The 22624-nt window shown below is 39.9% G+C and overlaps 1 protein-coding gene across 21 annotated transcripts in view; it reads left to right on the top strand.

Annotated features, from left to right (window-relative positions):
• Mllt10 (MLLT10 histone lysine methyltransferase DOT1L cofactor) overlaps positions 1 to 22624 on the top strand; it is a 185767-nt gene that overhangs the window by 68397 nt on the left and 94746 nt on the right. For all 21 annotated transcript variants that reach the window (XM_021240399.2, XM_087207115.1, XM_004859933.4 and 18 more), the window contains one exon: positions 17803 to 17898. In XM_021240399.2, the coding sequence (XP_021096058.1) occupies positions 17803 to 17898 (96 nt within the window). The remainder of the gene's footprint in view (positions 1 to 17802; positions 17899 to 22624) is intronic.

The following is a 22624-nucleotide window of genomic DNA, read 5'->3' on the forward strand; positions in this document are numbered from 1 at the left end:
GTTTTATAGACTATCTCTCTCCCTCCCTCTTTACTATTTCTTGTACTTTTTGTTTTGGAGAATGGATGTTTCACTGTGTTGCTCAGGCAGGCCTTGAACTCCTGAGCTAAAGTGGTCCTCCAGCCTCAGCCTTCTGAGTAGGTGAGACTATAGACCCTCACCATCGTGCCTGGCTCCTCTTTTTTTTTTCACATTTTTACATTTAATGTAGGGTTATCTTGAAAATATGTACAGTTGACCCTTTATATTTTGGGATTCTGTATCTACCAATTCAACCAGCAACAGATTGAAGATATTTGAAGGAAAAAATTGTATCTGTACTGACCATGTACAGCCTTTTTCCTTCTCATTCCCTAAGCAGTGCAAAATAACAGCTGTTTACATAGTGTTTACTTTGTAGTATGCACTGTAAGCAGCTGCAGATGAGGGAAGGTGCAGGGCGGGGTGGGGAGTAAAGAGAGCAGTGGCCTGGAGGATGTGGGGCCGGATGGAAACACTGTGCCCTTCTGTATAAGGGGCTCCAGTGTGCTTGGGTTTTAGCTAGGACAGCTGTGGGATAACTGCTGCGTTGAAGCATAATCTTCATAATCAAGTCAGACATTGGTATTTTACAGTACGGTGTGTTAGGATCTGAACTCTGGTGATGTTATTCCTAAGTGGATTGTGAACCACTCTGTCTGAATTATCTGCCTTCATGATGTATTAAATTATAAACAGGTAATGTTCATGCATGTATGTAATACATTGTTATCCAAATTTATTTAAAAATGAAATAGGGCTGGGGTGTAGCTCATTGCTACAGCATATGCTGAGTGTGTAAGGCCTTCAGTTTGAGCTGTAGTGTGCTGACCTCAACAAGGAAACGGTTTATAAGTTATGATTTCAAAGTACAGTTATAAAAAAAAATGCATAGCCTTTTCTTTTGGGGGAATTTCTGTGTGACTCAAGCTATACAAGCAGTGTTTAGATATTAAGTGTACAGTGCAAACAAAGAAGAAAAAGTCACTGTGATATATAACAGTAAGGGACAATTTCTACAAAAATCAAGAATTTGACACATTTTATAGGAAGCAAAGCACATACTTGAAATTATAGCTGTGTAGATTAGGGGTTAATTGCATCACTATTGGTTTGAAATGTGCACTTATTACTTAAGAATGTCTTCTGATACTGTTGATTAAGGTTCATTACTAAATGGAAACAAACTTACTCTATCTTCAAACTTCTGATAAAGCAGGGTGTGCACACTGAGCAGTTCTCCAGTTCTCTCTGAGCGCCCTCGGGTGTCCTCCATTTCAGTTCTGCACTGTCAGCCCGTGTTGGTGCAGACCCTAAATGAAGGATCAGGCTCACAAGACACCCCACTGCAGATACCTTTTTGTTTTTCTTTTGTACCAGGGATTAAACTTGGGACCTTGTGCTTGCGAGGCAGGCAGTGGAACCACTGAGCGAGCTAAATCCCTGGCCCGCCATTTTTCTTTTTGAAAAGGAGTCTTGCTGTGTAGCCCACACTGGCCTTGAACTTGGGTTGATCCTCCTGCCTCAGCTTCTTAATAAATTTTCAGCCACAAAAATTATCATCCATTGATGATTCTCACCTGAAGTGTAGTGATTGATGAAAAGCACTTTTCTATTTTTTTTTGAGACAGGATCTCACTATGTAGTTTAGACTGGGCTTGAACTCACTATTTACTAAGGCTGGCCTTGAATTCCTGGCAATCCTCCTGCCTCGGCCTCCCAAGTGCTGGGATTGCAGGTGTGTGCCACTATGCCTGGCTAATTGTTTCTTTTTACATCTATTCCTTGGCATTCTACTCTGTAAGAGGGTTCTTCTTTTACTTCCTCAATAGTATAGCTCAGTGGTAGTATACCCCTGGATTCAGCCCCCAGCATAGAAAGGAAAGAAGGATGAGGTATTACAACACAAACAATTCACTAAAATAGTAAAGCCTTTAAAAACTGCTTTGTAATTATTTTGTCTCAAATTACTGAGGTTAAATTCTCCTTTAAAAATTTAAGTGAATCAACGTTAAAATAAATCAGTGGCAGACTACCTGAAAGTAGTAAAATATAAAAACCAATAGTTATGAGTTTTGGGAGTACAGCTTTGTGGTATAATGCTTGCCCAGCAAGCACGAGACCTTGGGTTCAATCCCCAGCATCACAAAAACCGCAAAAAAAAGTCTTTTATGTACACAATTAAAAACAAGTGGCATGTGCCACCTTGCCCAGTGTTTTCCTTTTCCCCTCCTTTTTCCTCCCCCTTACCCCATACCCTTTTCTCCCCTTTCCTTTTTTTCTTCTCTGTTCTTTCCTTTTTCTTTGTTTCTCTCTTTTTTTGTGGTGCATGTTAGTATTACATAATTATAGTGTTGGGAAGGTGGTATGTGTGTTTGACATATCTTAATCAGTTTCACCCATTCCCTCTTCTCCCTTTCCTCTGTCTCTCCCTTTCCACTCCCCTCCTGCTTGTTCCCTTTTCTGTCTCCAGAAGTCTACCTCCTGGATTCCTGTCCTCTATCTTAATTCTTTATTTCTTTTTAAGTTTCTTGTATAAGAGAAATCATGTGATATTTAATTTTCCGAGTCTAGCTAATTTCACTTACCGTGTTGGTTTCTAGTTCCATTTTGGTACAAATGACATGTTTTCATTCTTCTTCATCACTAATATTCCATTGTACAGATCACATTTCCTTTAACCATTCATCTGCTGAGAGACATCTGGGCTCTTTCCACAGTTCAGCTATTGTGGATTGCAGTGCTGTAAAGATGAGTATGCATGTATCACTATAGAACGAAAACCTTAATTCTATAAGAAGTATGTCTAGGAATAGTATAGCTGGGTCAAGTAGTACTTCTGTGTTTAATCTTTCTTTTTTTGTTTTGTTTTTGGTACTGGGGATAGAACTCAGGACCTTGTGCTTGCAAGGCAGGTGGCAGTACCGCTGAGCTAAATCCCCGGCCCCTGTGTTTAATCTTTTGAGGAATCTCCAGACAGATTTCATGGAGTGGTTATACTTGTTTACATTCCCACCAACAGTATAGGGGGATTCCTTCTCTCCCACCATCCTTGCTCACATTCAGTTTTTTTTCTCCAGTTTTTTTTTTTTTTTTGGTACCCGGGATTGAACTCAGGACCTGTGCTTCTGAGGCAGGCGCGATGCCACTGAGCTAAAATCCTGGCCCTCATTGTTTTTTTTTTAATGATGATAACTTAGTAGTTTATTCTTAACTGATTAACTATTGGCAGAATCTACTCAGAAACAGGATATATACCTAACATGATTTTGTGTAGTACAGTAAGTCACTTAATTGATGGTTTTACTGACAAGGTTCTTCTGTAGGCCTTTTTCAGAATCTTAACTCTCACCTACTGTACAGCCATGGCTTTTCTTGAAGGGTGGTGGTACTGGGGATGGAACCCAGAGCCTCGTTCATGCTAGGCAAGTGCTCTACCACTGTGTTACAGCCTCAGCCATATATATATATATATTTTTTAACAACTGCTAACTTGGACTAGGGTGAATGGACCAAACAAATACAGGTAAGCCCGGGTGAGCTAGAGCTAGGAAAAGGAAAACGGCAGGCTCGTGGGAATTTGACCAGCACTTCTGTGAGGTGGTAGGAAGTGCTATTGCACGAATGTCAGTGATTCTTGAGGAGCTGTGGGGGGCAATATTGTGAATGGCATGGACAATGTTTTTAGAGCTCAAAACTATAAACACTTAGAATATTTTGAATTTAGGAAAGGTTCAGTTTGTTGAACTGATAAGCCAAGAATGGTAAGCTAGAAATGATAACCATGAAAATATAGATTGGGCAGATTGCAGTTGAGTTTGCATTTAATAGTGGTATGATTGTAGCCACACTTGAGGAAGTTTATTTGGCAAGTGTTGTTTGAGGTGTTTACTTAGTGATTGAAATGAGGAGACTTATTTGTGGAAGATTATGATGGTGATGACCATGATGACAACAGAAGTAACAAAGCTAATGTGTATGTTAGTATTTATTTTATGCTGGGTACTTTACTAAGTACTTCATGTGTATTAAATCCTATAATCCTCACCCACAAATGGGTGAGGTAGACACCATTATTTTTATTTTTAAAAAGGGAAAACTATGGCACAGAAGGTGAAAAGTTTGAACAAACGAATATAAATATAGTTAGTAAGATGGCTAACTTGTGGCTCCCTGAGTCTGTTCTTAATCACTGTTTTATGTTGCTGGATTAAGCATGTTAGCTTGAGTCAGATTAAGAGTAATGAAGCCTGAAAGATAGAAGAAATGATGTTCTAGGTCAGTGGTGGTGAACCTATGGCATGTGTGCTGCAGTGCTGTTTGTTCTTATCATTGAAAACTCTGAAAGGTTTGCCATCACTGTTCTCATTGCTGAAGGAATGAAATCTGAATGGCCAAGACCTCATTGGTAATGGGCCATCCTGAGAAAGAGTGCGCTGTAGGTGATGGGTGGTACAGGTTGTCTTAAAAAGTATCATAAATCCAAGTAGGGACTCAAAGCTTCCCACAAACTTTTTCCAACTGATCTTGCTAGCATACGTCATCACAATCAGATCTGTTGAGACTTGAGGCTTCTAACTTAGCAACAAAGAGTCAGAGTTTTGGAAGTCAGAGGATAGGGCACTTGCCCTGACCCATTTGTGGAAGATGACGAGGCAGTTTAGGTCCTTCTGGGGAAGCACTCCAAACATATGTTGGGACCTTGCCACAGGTGTGCAAGCTGACTGTGGGTTTCAGTGGCATGGGAAAGAGGCATTGGAAATGTCCAAGACAAGCTGCCATGCGCCATTCAGTCTGTTCAGCGGGGGTTGTGAGAGCAATAACTGAACTCTGTGATAATCCACCGTGAGCTCCCCGCTCTGCTTAGCCTTTCTCCACTGGCTCTGAGAGCTTTTGTGTTGAGATAGTAAATACTGCATCTCTTAACTACCTCTGCTACTTTTAAGTCCTTTACCAAAACTGGCTTCCCTTTACCCTCCTGGAATTCTGCCTTGCTTTTGTTGACCACCCAGGAAAGGGCCATGTTTCAGTGAGTGATTTGTGATATCTCGCTGGTACTTCTGTACATGCTGCTCTTCTTGATTGAGATTCTACCCTTTTACATGTGTGAGATGGGTAAAGATGGGCATATGACACAGGAATTGGAAACTTTTTCTCTAAGGAACCAAATAGTAAATAATTTGGGCTTTGAAGACTGTCATCTCTGTCACATATTCTTTCCTCTTTTTGATAAAGAATCCTGTAAAAATACAAAAACTCCTTAGCTTGGGTGTCAGGTTGCTGACTCCATGCATCATTTCCTGCCTTTCCTTCAGATGTACATTCAGTAGCGAAAGTACAGTTACCCAAAAGATGGACCTGCAGAGTCACGGTAGCTTCCATGCTGTGGAGTCCTGCCCATTGAAGCCTGGGGCCTCCTTTTTCCACTGTTGTTAAGAGGATAGTGTTCTGGGTACTTGTATATAACAGAGCAGGAAAAATTTGTGTCTTTCAAGGGCTGGGGATTTAGCTCAGTGGTTTTGCTGCCTGCTGCGCAAGCGCAAGGACCCAAGTTCGATCCCCGGTACCAAAAGAAAAAAGAACAAAATTTGTGTCTTTCTCTGAATTCCTCAGCATATTTGCATGGGTGCATGTGACTGATTTTTCTTGGGAACAGAAGACTTCCTTTTTGTCTCTCAGTAACTTTTCTTCTTAAAGTTATTAAAGTCACCTTACCATCATAATGGGCAGGAACTGAATCTGGTTTCCAGACTGGTGAGGAAATCCTCCCCTCCTATCAAAGGAGGTCACTAGTCACCAGTCAGGCAGCTCTTTTAAGTGTATTTCTTGCTGCTTAACCTGAACTCATGTCTTGAATTCCTCCTTGTTAGCAGGTAGTAAAATGAAAGTTCATTTATTGCCTCATTGACCGTACAACTCCTCTTGCTTGTGTTGTAACCTCATTCCCATAGATTTCCCTCAAATCCCATCATTGTCCTACCAGGACCTTATCCTTCCTCTTCCATAAAGCCATACCTACTCACATTATAGGCTTGTCCCTGAACTGTCCTGGAAACTGAAAGAGGTAAGGTACCTAGGTAGGACACAGGAGACTTCTAGGTCAGAGAAGAAGGAGAGTTTATTACTTCTGGCAGAGCAGTAGCTAGAGCATCAGTATTTTTGCGTCTTTCCCTAAGACCCAATTCCCATAGGGCAGAGCAAGGAGGGAAGATGACATATGTTCATGCCATCTCCTGTATTAAAGGAGGTACACTCTGAAGTGAGGCCACCTGAGTCTGTTACAGTGGACAGTAAAGCATGGCTGCCCCTTGCTTCTAAGGTAAATCTGCTATCTTTTTAGCTGTACATTCACTATAAAAGCAGCCTGGAAAAGATAGTCCAGATAATGCAGAAGCATTGCTTCACTTGAAAGACATACAGAAACTAGAGACACATGTAGTGTTGTCTCCTGAGACATAATTCTCTAATTTTGAGTGGCTTTATGCAATGCTTGCTTTTCGTTTTATGTGTGTGTGTGTGTGTGTGTGTGTGTGTGTGTATTTTTTTTTTTGGTACCAGGGATTGAACTTGGGACCTTGCACTTGTGAGGCAGGCAGTGGAACCACTGAGCTAAATCCCCGGCCCTAAAGTAGGTATTCTAGATTGACAGACTTCTTACAGTTTACCAATCAGGGGCTTAAGTTTTTTTTTTCCTTTTCGTTTGGTACAGGGGGTCGAACTCGGGTCCTTGAGCTTGCGCAGCAGGTGGCAAAACCACTGAGCTAAATCCCCGGCAAGGGCTTAAATTCTTTCTGTGAATCTGCCTTCTTTAAAAGTTTTGCTTGTGTGGTGGCCATGCTTATTTGTAATAATCCCTGTAAAAGGAAGCAGCAGAGACAGTGAAAAGCCAAGGAGTGGAACCTAGACATTACGCACCTTTTCATCTAGATTGTCCTGGCTTGGACTCAATGAAATGGGCACGTTTAAGCTGGGCAGTGTCTAGTTATAGTCCATATAATAAAGAAGACGTGGTGTTTATACACAGCAGAGTACTACTCTGAAGAATAAACTTTGAGTCATTTGTAGGAAAATGGATGCACCTTGAGACCGTTAATGTTAAGCGAAGTAAAACAGACACACAAGCTTAAATATTGCATGGTTTCTCTGATATGAGAAACCCAAAATATAAATAAAGAGCAAAACAAAAGATAATAGAGAGATAGCTCAGAGATGGAGAGAGGGGAAGGAAAGGGGATGAAAAAAAAATAAGACGTGTTATGTACATGGACCAGCTCCCCAGGAGGAATATAATCATTATGTATTGCCAAACATGTACTAATAAAAAATAAAAAGAAAATTGAGTTTGGTGAATAACAGGCTGTTTCTACCTCATATTAGCCTTCTTTTTATAAGCTATATGTTTGATTATAGAGAATTAAACAGGGCAGAGCAATTAAAAGTGAAAGTTAAAACGAACCACTTGAGATTACACCAATAGCCATCATTACTGAGTGAACATTCCAGGTTCATAAATAGATGGTGCATAGCACCAGGTGCATAAATAGATGAAAAGACTGGTTAGATAAAGTTATTTTGTTAAAATGAGTTAAAGGGAAGTAAAATGTAATATTATTGAGTTTCAGATAAAATTTTCTTAACACAGGAGAGAATTATTTTCTAATAGTACTTTTTTTTTGGTACCGGGGATTGAACTCGGGTCCTTGTGCTTGTGAGGCAGGCGGCAGAACCACTGAGCTAAATCCCTGACCCCTTTAAAAGTACTTTTAAGTTGTTATATAATAATTACCCTAAACAAACAAAAGACATTGAAGAGGTGAGATTGTTTTTCCAGTTTGAAGACATTTAGCTGTAAGCAGTGGAATACTCAAATCAGTGGCTAAAACACTTGGAAGTTTATTATTTTGCACAAGTTCAGAGGCTAGGATTTTCCTGCTTAATTTAATAATAGCCAGTTCTGTGGTGACGGCTGTTGGTGACCTTTGTTGTGATTCTCTTGGCTTTTCAGTCGTGATTGCCAGGCTCCTGCAGTTTTGCAGGGCTCCTGGCCTAGCACTTCTTCAAGCCAGGAAGGGAGAATCTTTTTGAATGAGAGTATTCTCAGCAGTCACCAAGAAAATTTTCTCTTCTGTTTTACTGTTCTGAAGGAAAGGTATCCCAGGCCAAAAGCAGTCAGGGGCTAAAGAAAATGGTTTTGTCCTATTGTCTTAAGCCTATCTGTGCTCATTTCCGAGGTGGAGAATAGGGCAGCATTTATTTGGGATGCGAAAGGGAAGTTCTGATTTTGTCAGGAAAACCAGTGTCAACAAGGAAAAAAGAAGTGACTAGTCAAAGAAAAACTGACTTGTGTGTAGTCAGATCTTTGGTTCAGACTGTTATGTGGTGTTTAATGACATGCCTCCATTTCTCCATTTAGCTCCTGCTTTGGAAAGCCTTCAGTATCCCATGCTCATCTCACTTTCCTTGCTATGCAAAATTTTTTTTTTTTTTTTTAAATTTTGGATTGGTTTTTGGAGATGGAGCCTCCCTATATAGTCCATGCTGGCCTTGAACTCACTGTGGACCCCAAACTGGCTTTTAACTCCTAACCCTGCCTCAGCCTTCCCAGTGCTGGATTATGTCTGTGCGCTCTTTTTTGTGTGTTTGAAAAGACATTTATGTTACATTTTTTCAGGTCTGTGATTCTTTCTCAGTAAGCAGAATCCTCGGAGCTGCACAGGCATTCTGTATTTAGGTTTGTTAGAGTCTCACTACCAGACTTTACCAGTTTCTCCAGTAAGTTTTTCCTGTCATCTCTTAAAATTGGCTGAATTTTATTGTTAAGTAGCTTTTTCAAAGAATAAGTTCTTAGGACTTGTATTCTCTGAGTTTTCATAGTGGAGAGTGGTGTCTTCTTGCCTTTAGTTTGGACTGTACCTTGGCAAAACTGTATCAGGTCAGTGGGCCTAGAATATTTTGTTGCTGTGGAGACAACCCCACTGTCCTTCCCTGCCTTGCCTTCTACTGAATTGAACCACTATAGTCTTGGTGTTATGCATTGCACAACGGATCGGAATGCAGCTTTCATTTTGTAGTCTTTCATGTTTGAATTACCTTCTGTTCCTCATTTATTGGACTCTAGGGATGCGAGTTAACTTGATATTTTATTATCTTTGTTTTCTATAGCTATTAGTTCTTCTCAACTGCTTTAGTGTGTTTGTTTCTTTTTAAAATTTTTATTCAAGGCTTTCTTTTAGCCAGGTGTGGTGGTGCACACCTGTAATCTCAGCACTTGGGAGGCTGAGGCAGGAGGATAGGCCTGAGTTCAGGCCAGCTTGGCTACATAATGAGACCCTGTCTCAACTCCCCCTCCCCAATTATTTTCTTTAAGTGTAGTATGTCTGCTTTCAACAGTGTATCTTTTCTGTGCCATTTCAGTTTAATTTGCTAATTCTGTAATGTTTTATTTATGAAGTGTGGGGCAGTTTTGAGAAATAACTTCAGAGTGAAATTTACTCCTAGGTTGCTATCTTAGGCACATTACAGTATTCATATTATTTTTAGTTATCATCTCTTTACCTTGCAACTTGTTTTTAATGTTGCACATGTTGTTTGATCTTGCTCTGTTTGGATATTTGCTCCACTGGAATTTAGGTAATTTCTTGAAAATATTCACCATTTTTGAGACCACGACTTGAAGGGTAAGTATTTTCCAAGTTTTTCTTTTGGAGACAGGGTCTCACTCTATAATTCAGGCTGACCTCAAACTCTCTGCACTTCTCCTGCCTCAGCCACCTGAGTGCTGGGATTACAGGTGAGTGCCAACGCACCCAGCTCTGTAGTTTGCATTTTTCTGAAGCCAGAAGGAATAGGAGGGGTGCAATATAAAGAGTTTAGCTGTAAGCAGCATACACTTTATGACACAACCACAGACTGATTATCCTTTCTGAAACTCAGTGGCGAACCTGTGGCACAGGCACCACAGGAGGCTGTTATCATCCAAAGCTCTGAAAGGTTTGTCATCACCCTGTTTAAACCTCTGTGCTGTGGGTGTATCTCATTCCTGTGAGATACATTCTTCATTTGTTCACTCTCAGCCTTCATACTGCACTTGGAAAGAGTCAGCCCCTTTTATTTCCCTCCTTCTTATTTCCTCTTAGTTTCCTACTTCTCACCATCACGTGAAGCTAATATAGCACTACTCTTTAGGCAGAGAAAGTTAAATAAGGCAGGGATACAAGAGGGAAGAGTGTTCTCTCTGGAGTTTGGAGTTCTGGCTATAGTCTCAGAATTTTCGAGAATTAAAGACAGCATTAAGAGCTGAATCCTACAGGTCAGCTTAGGACAGTTTCTGGTATTTTCTAAAATCTTTTTTGTTTGTTTGCTTTGTTTTTTGAGACAGGGTCTTGCTTTGTAGTTCTGGCTGTCCTTGAATTCACTATGTAGCTTAGGCTAACCTTCAGCTTGCTGTAGTTCTCCTGCCTCAGCTTCAGGAGTGCTGGGTTTAACCAGTGTGTGCCCATGGCTGGCTTTTCTAAAATCTTGTATCACTCCTTGCTTGTCAGTTTTTTTTTATTGCTATATTTTTTATTTTAGTTTTTGTTTGTGGTATACATAATGGTTACATTCATCCTGGGATGTTGGTGCGTATAGATAATATATCTTAAATCTGTTTAGGTCCTCTTCTTCCTTCCCTTTGCCCGCCCTCCATGACTTTGTCCCCTTCTGATTTCTCCATATTATTCTAGTCATTGAAATTCCACAGAGAGCTCAGGAATAATGACAGTTTCATGAGGGTGGTATAGTATTAAAAATACTAATGCATTGTTGCAACACTTAGGTTAATTTCATGGCCATAAAATTCCTCAAAATCCTCACTCTTACATGGTTTCTAGGTTTTATATGGCTTTGAGAAATTCTTAGTTGTTATTGTTGTTGTTTTTTTTTGCCACCCGGGATTGAACTTGGGACCTTGTGCTTTTGAGGCAGGTACCGGAACCACTGAGCTAAATTCCCTGCCCAATTCTTAGTTGTTAAACATGGTGTGATTTGAAGTGAGTATATTGTTATATTGATTTATATACACAATGCATTTTAATAGGACAGTTTCATGTATTTACAGATTAATTGCTTAAATTTTGCTAGTAGAAAAGAAAAAAAATCCTTTTTTATTTGTTTGCTACATGATGTACTGCTTCACTTCTAACCCCAACCAACAATGAAGTGTTTATTGACTGATCACATATATGCGTTATGTTGTGCTTAGGAAAGATTTTCAAATAATCAGCAATGTAAGAATTAAGACAAAGAGAGCTGGGGATTTAGCTCAGTGGTTTCGCCGTCTGCTGCGCAAGCTCAAGGACCCGAGTTCGATCCCTGGTACCAAAAAAAAAAAAAAAGAATTAAGACAGATAATAGGTTAAAAAATTCCTGAAAAATATTACATTGTATGATATGAGAACAAATTTAAACATTTGAAAAGAAATTATATTTCTAACAAGTAAATTGATAATTCATAATCAGAATACAGGCAAAAGAAAAGTATTTTAGATAATTGGCATGTAAATTCATAAGATATGTAAAATATAAGAAATATTTTGAAACAATGATAATAAATAAAGATAATAAAGTTAATAATTGTGAATTTATTTCAGAAGTTAATTATGTGTGATAAATAACAGAAACTATAAGAAGCATTTAATTCTCATTTATATTCTCAGGGATACTGGTACAATTATGCCCACTTACACATGAACACAAATGTTGGGTGAATTTTCCAAGTTCATATAACTGGTAAATGACAAAGCAATATTTTTAACTTATGCTCTCTAATAACAGACCTATTTTTTGATTTTTTTTTTTTTTTTTTGGTACCGGGGATCGAACTTGGGTCCTTGCGCTTGCGCAGCAGGCAGCGAAACCACTGAGCTAAATCCCCAGCCCCTAACAAAACCTATTTTTGAAAGAGCCATACTAATTTTTAATTTTACTTCCATTTCCATTTGCAAAATAATTTAAAAATTTTCTCTGTGCACTAATATTCTTTTAATCAATAATATTATTTATTGTTTGAGAATAAATACATAATGCTCTATTTACCACAAATTAACTTTATAGAGGGCCGGGGATTTAGCTCAGTGGTTCCACCACCTGCCTCATAAGTGCAAGGTCACAAGTTTGATCCCCGGTACCCCCCCCCCAATTTAACTTTATAGAGCATATTTCCTCCATAAAAACTATGAGTCATAGTTTTTTGTAAAATACAATTAAACATCCTATTTTCTTTGAACTCATATTTCAGAGTGTCCCTACACTCATCGTATCACTGTAGTATTTTCTTCTACAATTTATTACCAGTGGGTATTTGAATCATTAACATTTTCTTCTTCTTTTAATTTGGTGACTATAAATTTCCCTTGTAAGACTGCTTTCATTGTGTCCTGTAGCTCCGATATGTTGTATTGGCATTGTCATTTAGTTGTAGGAACTGTCTGATTTCTTCTTTAATTTCCTCTGTGACCCATTGGTTATTCAGAAGTGTATTGTTCAATTTCCATGTGTTTATGAAATTCTTGCTGTTTGTTTTGCTATTGATCTCCAATTTCATCGCACTATGGTCTGATAATATACAGAGGATAACTTCAATTCCTTTGCACTTAAGCATGTTCTATGAGTACTATGTGATCTGTTTTGGAGAACGACCTGTGTGCAGCTGAAAAGAATGCGTATTCTGATTTTGCAGGGTGGAACATTCTGTAAACATCTAAGTTCATTTGTTCAAAAGCTCGATTGAGTTCTAGTATTTCATTATTTATTTTTTGTCTAGTTGATTTATCTATCTGTGACAGTGGGGTATTGAGGTCCCCCACTACTGTTGTATTAGTGCATATATGACTTTTCATGTCCGTTAGTATTTGTTTTGTATAGTTGGGTGCACTAGCGTTTGGTGCATAGATATTTATGATTGTCATCTCTTCCTGTTGGATTGTTCCCTTTACAAGAATGTGGTGTCCTTCTTTGTCTCACTTAATATGTGTTGGTTTGAAATCCACTTGATCTGCAAAAAGGATAGCTACTTCTGTGTTTTTTTGGGTTCCCGCCACATGGAGTATTGTTTTCTACCCTTTAACTTTCAGTCTATGAGTTTCTTTTTGAATTAAATGTGTTTCTTGCATGCAGCATACTGTTGGATCTTGCTTCTTGACCCATCCTGCCAGTCTATTTCTTTTGATTGATGAATTGAGACCATTAACATTGATGTTTATAACTGATACGTATTGACTTATCATTGTCATGACTTTTTCTTTTCGTTGGATTCTCCCCCTTTACATTTAATTTCTTGTCGTGCCCAATGGATTCATTCCGCTGTGCTTCCTAGGTTGTGATCCTCATTGTCTTTTCCTAGGATATTGTCTAAAATTTTTTGGAGTGCTGGTTTGGTATTCATGAAGTTCCTGAGTTGCTCCTTGTCATGAAAGTATCTTATTTCTCCATCAATTTTGAAAAATAATTTTTTTTTTTTGGTACCGGGGATAGAACTCGGGTCCTTGAGCTTGCGCAGCAGACAGCGAAACCACTGAGCTAAATCCCCGGCCCTTGAAAGATAATTTTGCAGGGTACTTCAATCTGGGTTGGAGGCTGTTTTCCTTCAGGGCTTGAAATACATCACTCCAAGCTCTTCTTGCCTTGAGGGTTTGTGTTGAGAAGTCTGCTGTGATTCTGATGGACTTTCCTTTGTATGTGATTTGTTTCTTTTCTCTTAACTACTTGTTGAACTTTGAACTTCTGTTGGGGTTCTGGAATCTTAACAATTATATGCCTATGTGTAGATTTTTTTTGATCAAGGCTAGTTGGAGTCCTATGTGCCTCATTTATCTCTGTGTCAAGTTCTTTTCCCCTGCTTGGGAAGTTTTCTACCACCACTTTTGTGAACGGTTTTTTTTATGTCATCTGGCAGTCTCTCCTGTTTCTTCATTGACTCCAATCAGTCTTATGTTATTCGACTTTGCATCGTCTAGCAGCTGCTGGATTGATTTCTCATGGTCCCTTACAATTTTAAAGAAATTTTTCTTTTCCTGGTCACTAATTGCAATGTTTTCTTCTGTATCTGAAATTGTTTCCTCACATTGCCTCATTCTGCTGCTTAGACTTTCAATGGAGTTTTTAATATGCTGGAAACCTGTTTGCATCTGTTTTATGGATTCCATTTGTTTCCTATTTTGGAATTCCATCATGTTCCTCAGCTCCTCTCTAGATTTATTAATTATATCTTGCACTATGAGCACAATCTCTGCTGTTATCTGAGAAATTATTTCTTTACTCTTTTTTCTTTTTGGTACTGGGGATTGAACTCGGGTCCTTGCGCTTGCACAGCAGGCAACGAAACCACTAAGCTAAATCCCTGTCCCTTGAGAAATTATTTCTGATTTCATTTTTTCCAGATCCTGTTTTGTTGCCAGTTTAGGGAGTCCAGGTGGTTGAGTATCAGATTGTTCATCTCATTTCCCTTTGGGGTTGCTGTGGGTGACCTGGAAGTCTGGTTTTGAGACTTGTTTACATGTTTTCTCATTTCAGTGGGGGTGGGCGGACAGAGGGAGTGTGTGCTGTTGGTACCTGTGTGGCCCACCTCCTCTGTGCTGGGATCGGTGGTACGGTGGCCCAGAAGCCCCTACCTCTGCTCTGGGAGAGGTGGCATGGCTACCCAGAAGCCCCTTCCTCTGCGGTGCGAGTGGTTGTGTGCAGTTTCTTGAAATAGGCTCTTCAGCACCTTTCTTCTCCTGGAGTTCATTGAGGGTTCATGCCTCGCTTGTCAGTTTTTAATGTACTATTATCTGCCCTTGCCCCCAATTTTGTTTGCTTGTTGGTTGATTTGGTTGGTTGTTTTAACTTTTAAAAAGTTTGTTAACATTGGAAAACTTTGTGATTTCAAATCACCTTTTTCTTTTTCTATTGTTACTGGGGATGGAACTCTGGTCCTTGTGCTTACAGGGCAGGCAGTGGAACCATTGAGCTAAATCCCCGGCACTCAAATCACCTTTTAAAATGCCATACCATTCACGTTTTACTGAAGATTAGTGTACTCTGTATTTGAAGGAACATTTTGCATTGTTTGACTAAAGACTCTCTTCTTCTCTTCCCTGCTCCCCTCTCCTCCCCTCTCTGGGATTGAACTCAGGACCTTGTGCTTGCCAGGCAGGAGGGGCACCACTGAGCTAAATCCCTGCCCCGAGACCCTCTTTTCTTACTAGAAATACAGTGAGTTCCAAGAAATAAATTGAGTTATCTTAAAATAACTCATGTTTTCCTTTTCATTTTTACCTTTTGGCCAAGTATTAATTTCTAATATTGGACTTCCTGATGGCCTGTCATTGGAAATTAATGACAATGAAATTCTTTTCTATATGCTAGCAAGCCTTTGCTAATTTACTCTAGAGTTTTTCTGAGAAATAACCTGAAGCTATTAATACTGGAATTCACATACTATTTTGCTGCAAAGGTTTTTCAGTTGTTTTACCTGGTATTCTTCAAAAAACCTGAGATAGGCTAATTCCTTGGGGCCTGAATGTTGGCACTTAAGCAATATCTTCACTCCTTTGTTTGGGGGTGAGGGTGTTTGTTTACTGGGGATTGAGCCCAAGTAGGGCCTTATACATGCTAGCCCAGCACTCTACCACTCTGCTACTTCCCCAGTGCTTTTTCATTTTATGTGGAGGAAGAATCTTGACAAGTTGTCTTGGCCTTGAGGCCTTGAGGCCTTGATCCTCCTGCACTTGCTTTCCTAATAGCTGAGATTATAGGTGTGCACCATCACATGAGGGCCGTTTACTGCTTCCTGAACAAAGTTTTAACCTGCTTTAGTTTGAACACTGTCCTTTTGTAGATAGTTTTACTTTTTAAACCTTGGATCAAAAACTCTTGTATCGCTGTCCTTAGCTTCTTTATGTGGGGAAAAAGTTGGGCATTTTTCTTCCATGTGGTGTAAGTTGGATTATTCGTGACTAGCTAGTGGCTGGCCAGGTGGTCACTGTTGCCCTGTGTACATGCCTGGTGCTGGGCACTGCTGCCTGGGGCAGGGCACCTCCCTTCTTTGCCATATGGCCAGTTCTCCACGTGGCCTGCCTATCAGGAGAGTGGAACCATTCTGATTCTGGATGTGATGACTTGGATCTGTGGGAGCAAAGGTGGAAGCCCTGATAACCTTCTTAAAGCCCTAGTGTCTAGAAGCTGTGGAGAAGAGGTCATTTTAAGATGGGAGGAGCAGTGCTATCCCTTGGAAAGAGTGGAAGCATGATTTCCTTAGGAGCCATCTGCCACAATTAAAGTAACTAGAAAATTTGCCCCAGAGTTTGAGTAAAAAGTGTTAATTTACTTTCTGTTCCAGCAGTATTAACAATCACTCAAAAAATGTCTTAAGTACTTAGACTAGGAATTAAAAGCAAAAAGGGAAGCATTTGGAGTATTGTATTAAAACATGTATCCTTAATTTTCATGCTGTTTGTTCTGCTGGTATGCAATCTCTTTTAGAGTAGGGACAGGGAAATTAGTCTTTCATGCCTTGAACAGATTAAGTGCTCTAAATAGTTAAAGCACTATGAAATAAATTTCACTCTTGACATAGTAGCAGATTTCATAGCCAGTACTGTTTTCGTTTTTGGTACTAAGGATCAAGCCCCAGGAGCACTCTTACGGGCTAAATTCCCAGCTCTTTATGTTGGGGAGATGGGGTCTCACTAAGTTGCCTAGTCTGGCCTTGTTCTTGTGATCCTCCTGCCTCAGTGTCCTGAGTAGCTGGAATTACAGGCATGTGTCACCACCCCAGGCTCTGAAATACTGTTTTATAACTGGTCTGGCTCAAACAGTTGAGAGCATTTTGGTTAAAATTCTTTGATGTTGGGCTGGGGATTTAGCTCAGTGGTTCCTCTGCCTTCCTCGCAAGCGCAAGGACCCGAGTTCGATCCCCCCCCCCCATTCTTTGATTTTAAGCAAAATCAGGCTTTAATAAGTAGTTATTTTCTTTCTTTTTTTGGGAGGGTGGTACTGGGGATAGAACTCTGGACCTTGCTCTTGGGAGGCAGGCAATGGAACCACTTAGCTAAATCCCTGGCCCTGTAATTATTTTCCTATTTAATCAAATTACTTTTTAGATTTAGTTTACTAATTTTATTTTATTTTATTTATTGTTTTATTTTTTGGAACTGGAAATTGAACTCGGGACCTTGCACTATTGAGGCAGGCAGCAGAATCACTGGGCTAAATCCCTGGCCCTAGTTTACTAATTTTAGTACTTTATAGCAGCACACTTGACTTTTGTCTACTTTTTCTGTTGTTGTTGATAGAGATAACTAATTTATCCATTTACTGAGTAGACCTGGGAAAGGTTCTTGCCTGAAAGTTTGTGCCCTGATCTGTTTCTGGTGCATGGGATTCAGTGCGTGGTGGGGAGAATATGGAACTTTTCAAATATGATCATACATTAAAGTGCTATATGAGCTTTAAAAGTACTACTTATAAAAAGTACTTGGTGTTTTAAGAAGGAAAAGTATGTATTTTGCCGAATATAAATGTAACAAATAGTTACAGATTTTGGTTGCTTTTCATTATTATTTTAAATTGATCAAGCATATGTCATTTTAAAATAGATTGCTTTTTTGTATATAAAATAGTACTGTGATAACAGGATTAAGTTTTAAAGTTATGCTTTGGTAAAAGTATTTTTTAAAGTTTGAAACTGCTATTTATGAAAACTATTGTAGACAAATGGATTATAATTTAAATTTAAGTTGGATTTTACTTTTGTTCACTTTCTAGAAATACAAAGAGAAGGACAAACACAAACAAAAACACAAAAAGCAACCAGAACCATCACCTGCTTTGGTTCCATCACTGACTGTTACGACAGAAAAAGTAAGTGTTAAGTATCATATTTTATTTAATAACTTGCTATGTGCTCAGTTTTACCACTGAGAAATATCTTTATTCCCAGTGTTCTAATTCTGATTTTTCCCTCTCTACCCATACACTAAGCACTTAGGATTCCCACTTCTTGGCACCTTCTGTTTATTTTACTGGCTCTCCAGAGAGCAAGTAGGGATAACAAGTGATGGGCACTGTGGAAATTAAGAATTTGAGCTTGTGAGATGGACTTGATTCCTGTGCTTTTGAAGTCTGGCTTCATCACTTTCTGATTGAACTGTTAATTTATCTTTCTGTGACTCAGTTTTGTCATCTGTAAAGTGGAGGAAATGGTGAAATTGGATAAGATAATACATTTAAAATGGTTGGAATGGTATCTGGAATCGTATTATTTAGCAAGTGTTAAATATCAGTAGGATTGGGGTTGGGGGTATATGCGCTCAGTGGTGTCACTGCTTGCCTCAAAAGCGAAAGGTTCTGAGTCAGGTGGTTGGAACAGAGTAAGCAAGTGAAGAAGCATTGTACAAGCCAGTGCAAGGGTTTAGTGTTTACTTTGAGTGAAAAATGAGCCATTGGAAGGTTTTGAACTGAGATGTAACATGGTCTTTTTAGAATTTTGAAAGGAGCTCTGGCTGCTTTGTTGCGGATGGGGACTGTGGAGTGGAGTAGGAGCAGGAGTTAGTAACATCAGGAATTGTTGCAGTCACCCAGCTGAGATGGCAATCACAGTGGGGAGGTGGGAGAGATGATCAGATTCTGAGTACGTTTAAAGGTAGAACCCATGTGATTTCCTTATAGGTAGGTCAGAGGTTTAAGAAGAGAAAGAGAGGACCCATTTAGGATCCCAAAGGTTTTGGCTCAGTTAGGTACAAGGAATGGAATCGATGTTAACAAAGATGTGAAGCTGGGGTGTGGTGGCACACACCTGTGATGGCAGCACTCGGGAGGCTGAATCAGGAGATTGTTGTAAGATTGATGCCAGACTGAACTACAGAGCAAGATCCCATCTCCAAAAAAGCCAATCAACCAGACAAAAAAGGCCCCCCTTCCAAGCCAAACCAAAACAATGATAGGAAAGACTGTATAGGTTAGGGAGGTGAAGAATTCTATTTTGGATATGTTGTTAGTTTTGTATTGCCACCACAAAGTTAGAGGCTTAAAACTGCATAAACTTACGTTCCTGTTCTGTGGGCCAGAAAGTCTGGGTGGACTCAAGGTTCACTTACTCTAGGTATGGGGTAAAATGAGGGAGTTGGTGAATTGGGTTCTTACCTGAATCTGCTTTTAAAGGTCGTTCAGGGTATCATAATTTGGTTCCTTGTGGTCTGTAGGATTCAAGTCCCCACTTCCATGTTGGTTGTCAGCAGGTGGCCCACCCTGAGCTAGGGCCCTGCCATGTGATCTCCTCTGTCTCAGAGCCAGCAATGACAAGTTGAATCTCTCTTATGATTGGGATTTCTTTTTCTGCTTTGGTTGCATCCCGTCTGCTTTTAGTCAGAGAAAATTCTCTTTTAAGGGCTCATGTGATTAGGTTGGGGCTACCTGAATAATTTCCCTGTTTTAAGGTTTGTGAGCTTAATTATATCCAGAAAGTCCCTTTTGCCATGTAACAGAAAGTGTTCACAGATTTCAGAGATTAGGATGTGGATGCCTTGGCAGGCCATTCTCCCTGCTGTGGAGTTGCAGTATTTTTGCCCCTTAGCCAGGTGGATGCATAATCTGCCATTCAGGAAAGAATGGGTATCAGTTTGGGAGTTGTATGCATATGGAGGTATTTAAAACTATGAGCTGGCTCGTGTCATCAAGGGAGGAGTGAATATAGGTAGAGAGAGAAAAGGCCTGCAATTGAAAGATCAAGGAGAGAAATGTGATCATCAAAGGAGGTGAACAAGAAAACCAAGAGGATGTGGCATGCTTGCTGGGAGCCAAGTGAGAGAGACGATGGATAAGTGAACTGTGTCATACACGAAGAACTGGCAGTTGGATTTAGTCAAATGGAGATCATTAGTGATGTTGATGAGCAGTTTTCATTGTTAGTGGGGACAAAACTGGATTAACCCAGGGTGGGAGGAGAAAAGTTAGGGAGTGAGTGTAAGTGACTGCTTTCAAGAACTTTGCTAGAAAGAGGAATGGCAGATTACTGGCCAAGGAAGTGGGGAGGAAAAAAGATTTTTTTTTTTTGGTATTGGGGATCGAACTCAGGACCTTGTGCTTTCGAGGCAGGCACTGGAACCACTGAGCTAATAAATCCCCGGCCTGAAAAAAGATATATTTTTAAAATTATTTGTTTAGGTACTGGGGATCGAACTTGGGACCTTGTGCCTGTGAGGCAGGCGCCAGAACCACTGAGCTAAATCCCCGGCCCTAAAAAGATATATATATATATTTTAAAAAAGATATTTTTTAAACAAGAGAAATAATAGCATGATAGTTTACTAGAAGGAATGACCCAGCCAGGCATGGTGGTGCACGCCTGCAATCCCAGCACCTGGGAGGCTGAGGCAGGAGGATTGCTTCAAGTTCAAGGCCACCCTGGGCTACATAGTGAGTTCAAGGCCAGTCTGAACTACATAGCAAGACTAAAAAAAAGGGAATGATCCAGAAGAAATGGGAAATAATAATAAAGAAGGCAAGAAAATTGTTAGAGTGGTATCCTGAAAATTATGAAAAGAATGAGATCTGCCCACTTGAAAAGCGGGCGTTAGTACTGTAATGGAAGAGAAGGCCGAAAAATATGGGAAATACATGATGTATAAAGAGATATAGGGGTGGTATTTGTGGAATTTTTTTTTTTTAGTGAGATACAAAGCTAGCTTTGTTGTTGTTTTGTTTTTTGGTACTGGGGATTGAACTCCTCGGGACCTTGTGCTTGCACGGCAAATGCTGGAACCACTGAGCTAAATCCCTGGCCCACAAAGCTAGCTTTGTATGAGGGTAGTAGTAGGAGATTTGAGCAAAGAAAAAAGGAATGAAATAATAAGGGGAAAGAACATTTACTAGGGAAATTTAGTCCCATTTCTGGGTAGCCACAAGATTCCACTTGAGGGTCATGGTTAAGAATTTTAAGAGAAACAATTTTGCATAGCTTTTTATTTTCACTTCTGTTTAAAATACCAGTCAGATTGTTATTTTACCATATGGCTGTAGTGACTGAGATGAGAGAAAGTGCAAGGAGCAGCAGGGGATGTGTGGCAACCTCAACAGGGGTTGAGGCAGTTGAGGCAGACCTGTCTTCTTGGGGGCTGACATGCAATAAGCAAGGGTCGAGTCATACGTATTAACCACGGCTGACTTAGGGCAGGTGAGGGATGCAGTGGGGAGATAGTATAGGTTCCTCCTTAATCCTGATGGGTGGTGGAAGACTTGGGCCACAGTTTCTTTTCAGGGAAAGGTCGTTTAAGGGCAGAGTTACCATTTTCCTCTGTTTATAGAAAGATAGGGCTTGGTCAGGGAATTCAAGGTTGTTTTATTCTGAGCTTTAGGGGTTTTTCTACATTCTGTGTTTAATGGTAGTAGAGCACATTTAAGTCAAGTCACAGGGAATTTTAATAATTCACTACTGTAATTTTTTTCTTTTGAGACAGGGTCTCACCGTGTAGTTCAGGCTGGACTCAAAACTTGCGGCGATCCTCTTTCCCTCAGCCTCCCGAGTGCTGGGATTGCAGATGTGCTCCACCATGCCTGGCTCATGTAATTTAAAAATGTCTGTGTTGTTAGCTGGTTTCGAGTATACATTTTTGAACAACCTCCTCAAGCTTCATCCTCATCCCAGTTCTTTGCATGTTTATGTGAATTTTAAAATATGATTGTCAATTTATAGAAATAAGATTACTAATATTTTGGAACTGTGCATTCAATCTATAGAATAATTGAGGGAGAATTAATATTTTAAGGATTGAGTCTTCATCACAAGATATCTTTGTATCAAAGTTTTGTTTTTTTTTTGGTACCGGGGATCAAACTCGGGTCCTAGCGCTTGCGCAGCAGGCGACGAAACCACTGAGCTAAATCCCTGGCCCTGCGTCAAAGTTTTTAGTCTCAGATGAATATAAATATTATATATTTTAGTTTACTCTCTGCATATTTGCTATAATTTGATTCTATTATAAATTGTATTTTTTGAAATGTCAATTTCTAGCCGGGTGTAGTGGTACATGCCAGTGATCCCAGCACTTGGGAGGCTGAGGCTAGAGGATCACCATGAGTTTGAGGCCACCCTGGGCTACATAGTGAGTTCAAGGCCAGCCTGAGCTACTTAGTGAGATCCTGTCTTAGTTATTTTTCTCATTGCTGAGACAAAATAACTGGCACCCAAAGTTAAAGGAGGAAAGGGGTTTTTTTTTTTAGCTCCATTTGTAGAGGTTTCAGTTCATAGTTGGCTGGTCCAAGGCCAGGATGGCATGGCAGAGGTGAAACAATTCATGGCAAAGCAGGACAAATAAGCGACAAGTGACAAGTAAGGGTGCTAGCCTTCTTTCTGTCCCTTATGTTTTATCCAGGCTACCTGCCCTTAGGGTAGCGCTCACACCCACGGTGAGGCACCTTCAATCTTAGCCAGAACTGTGCCAAACCAGTCAGTGAACTGATTTAGTAGTCACACAGCCTTGATCCTAGAGTCACACACTAGATCCAGCTGCCTCTGAAAAAGCCTCACCTATAACTGCATGGGGCTTTGAGGGTACATCTAGACACAGGCCGTAACAGAGCCTGTCTCAAA

The sequence above is a fragment of the Heterocephalus glaber genome, unplaced genomic scaffold, assembly GCF_053883595.1.
Source record: "Heterocephalus glaber isolate CG9 unplaced genomic scaffold, H.glaber_assembly_v1.0 deba00000768, whole genome shotgun sequence".
NCBI classification, from domain to species: domain Eukaryota; kingdom Metazoa; phylum Chordata; class Mammalia; order Rodentia; family Bathyergidae; genus Heterocephalus; species Heterocephalus glaber.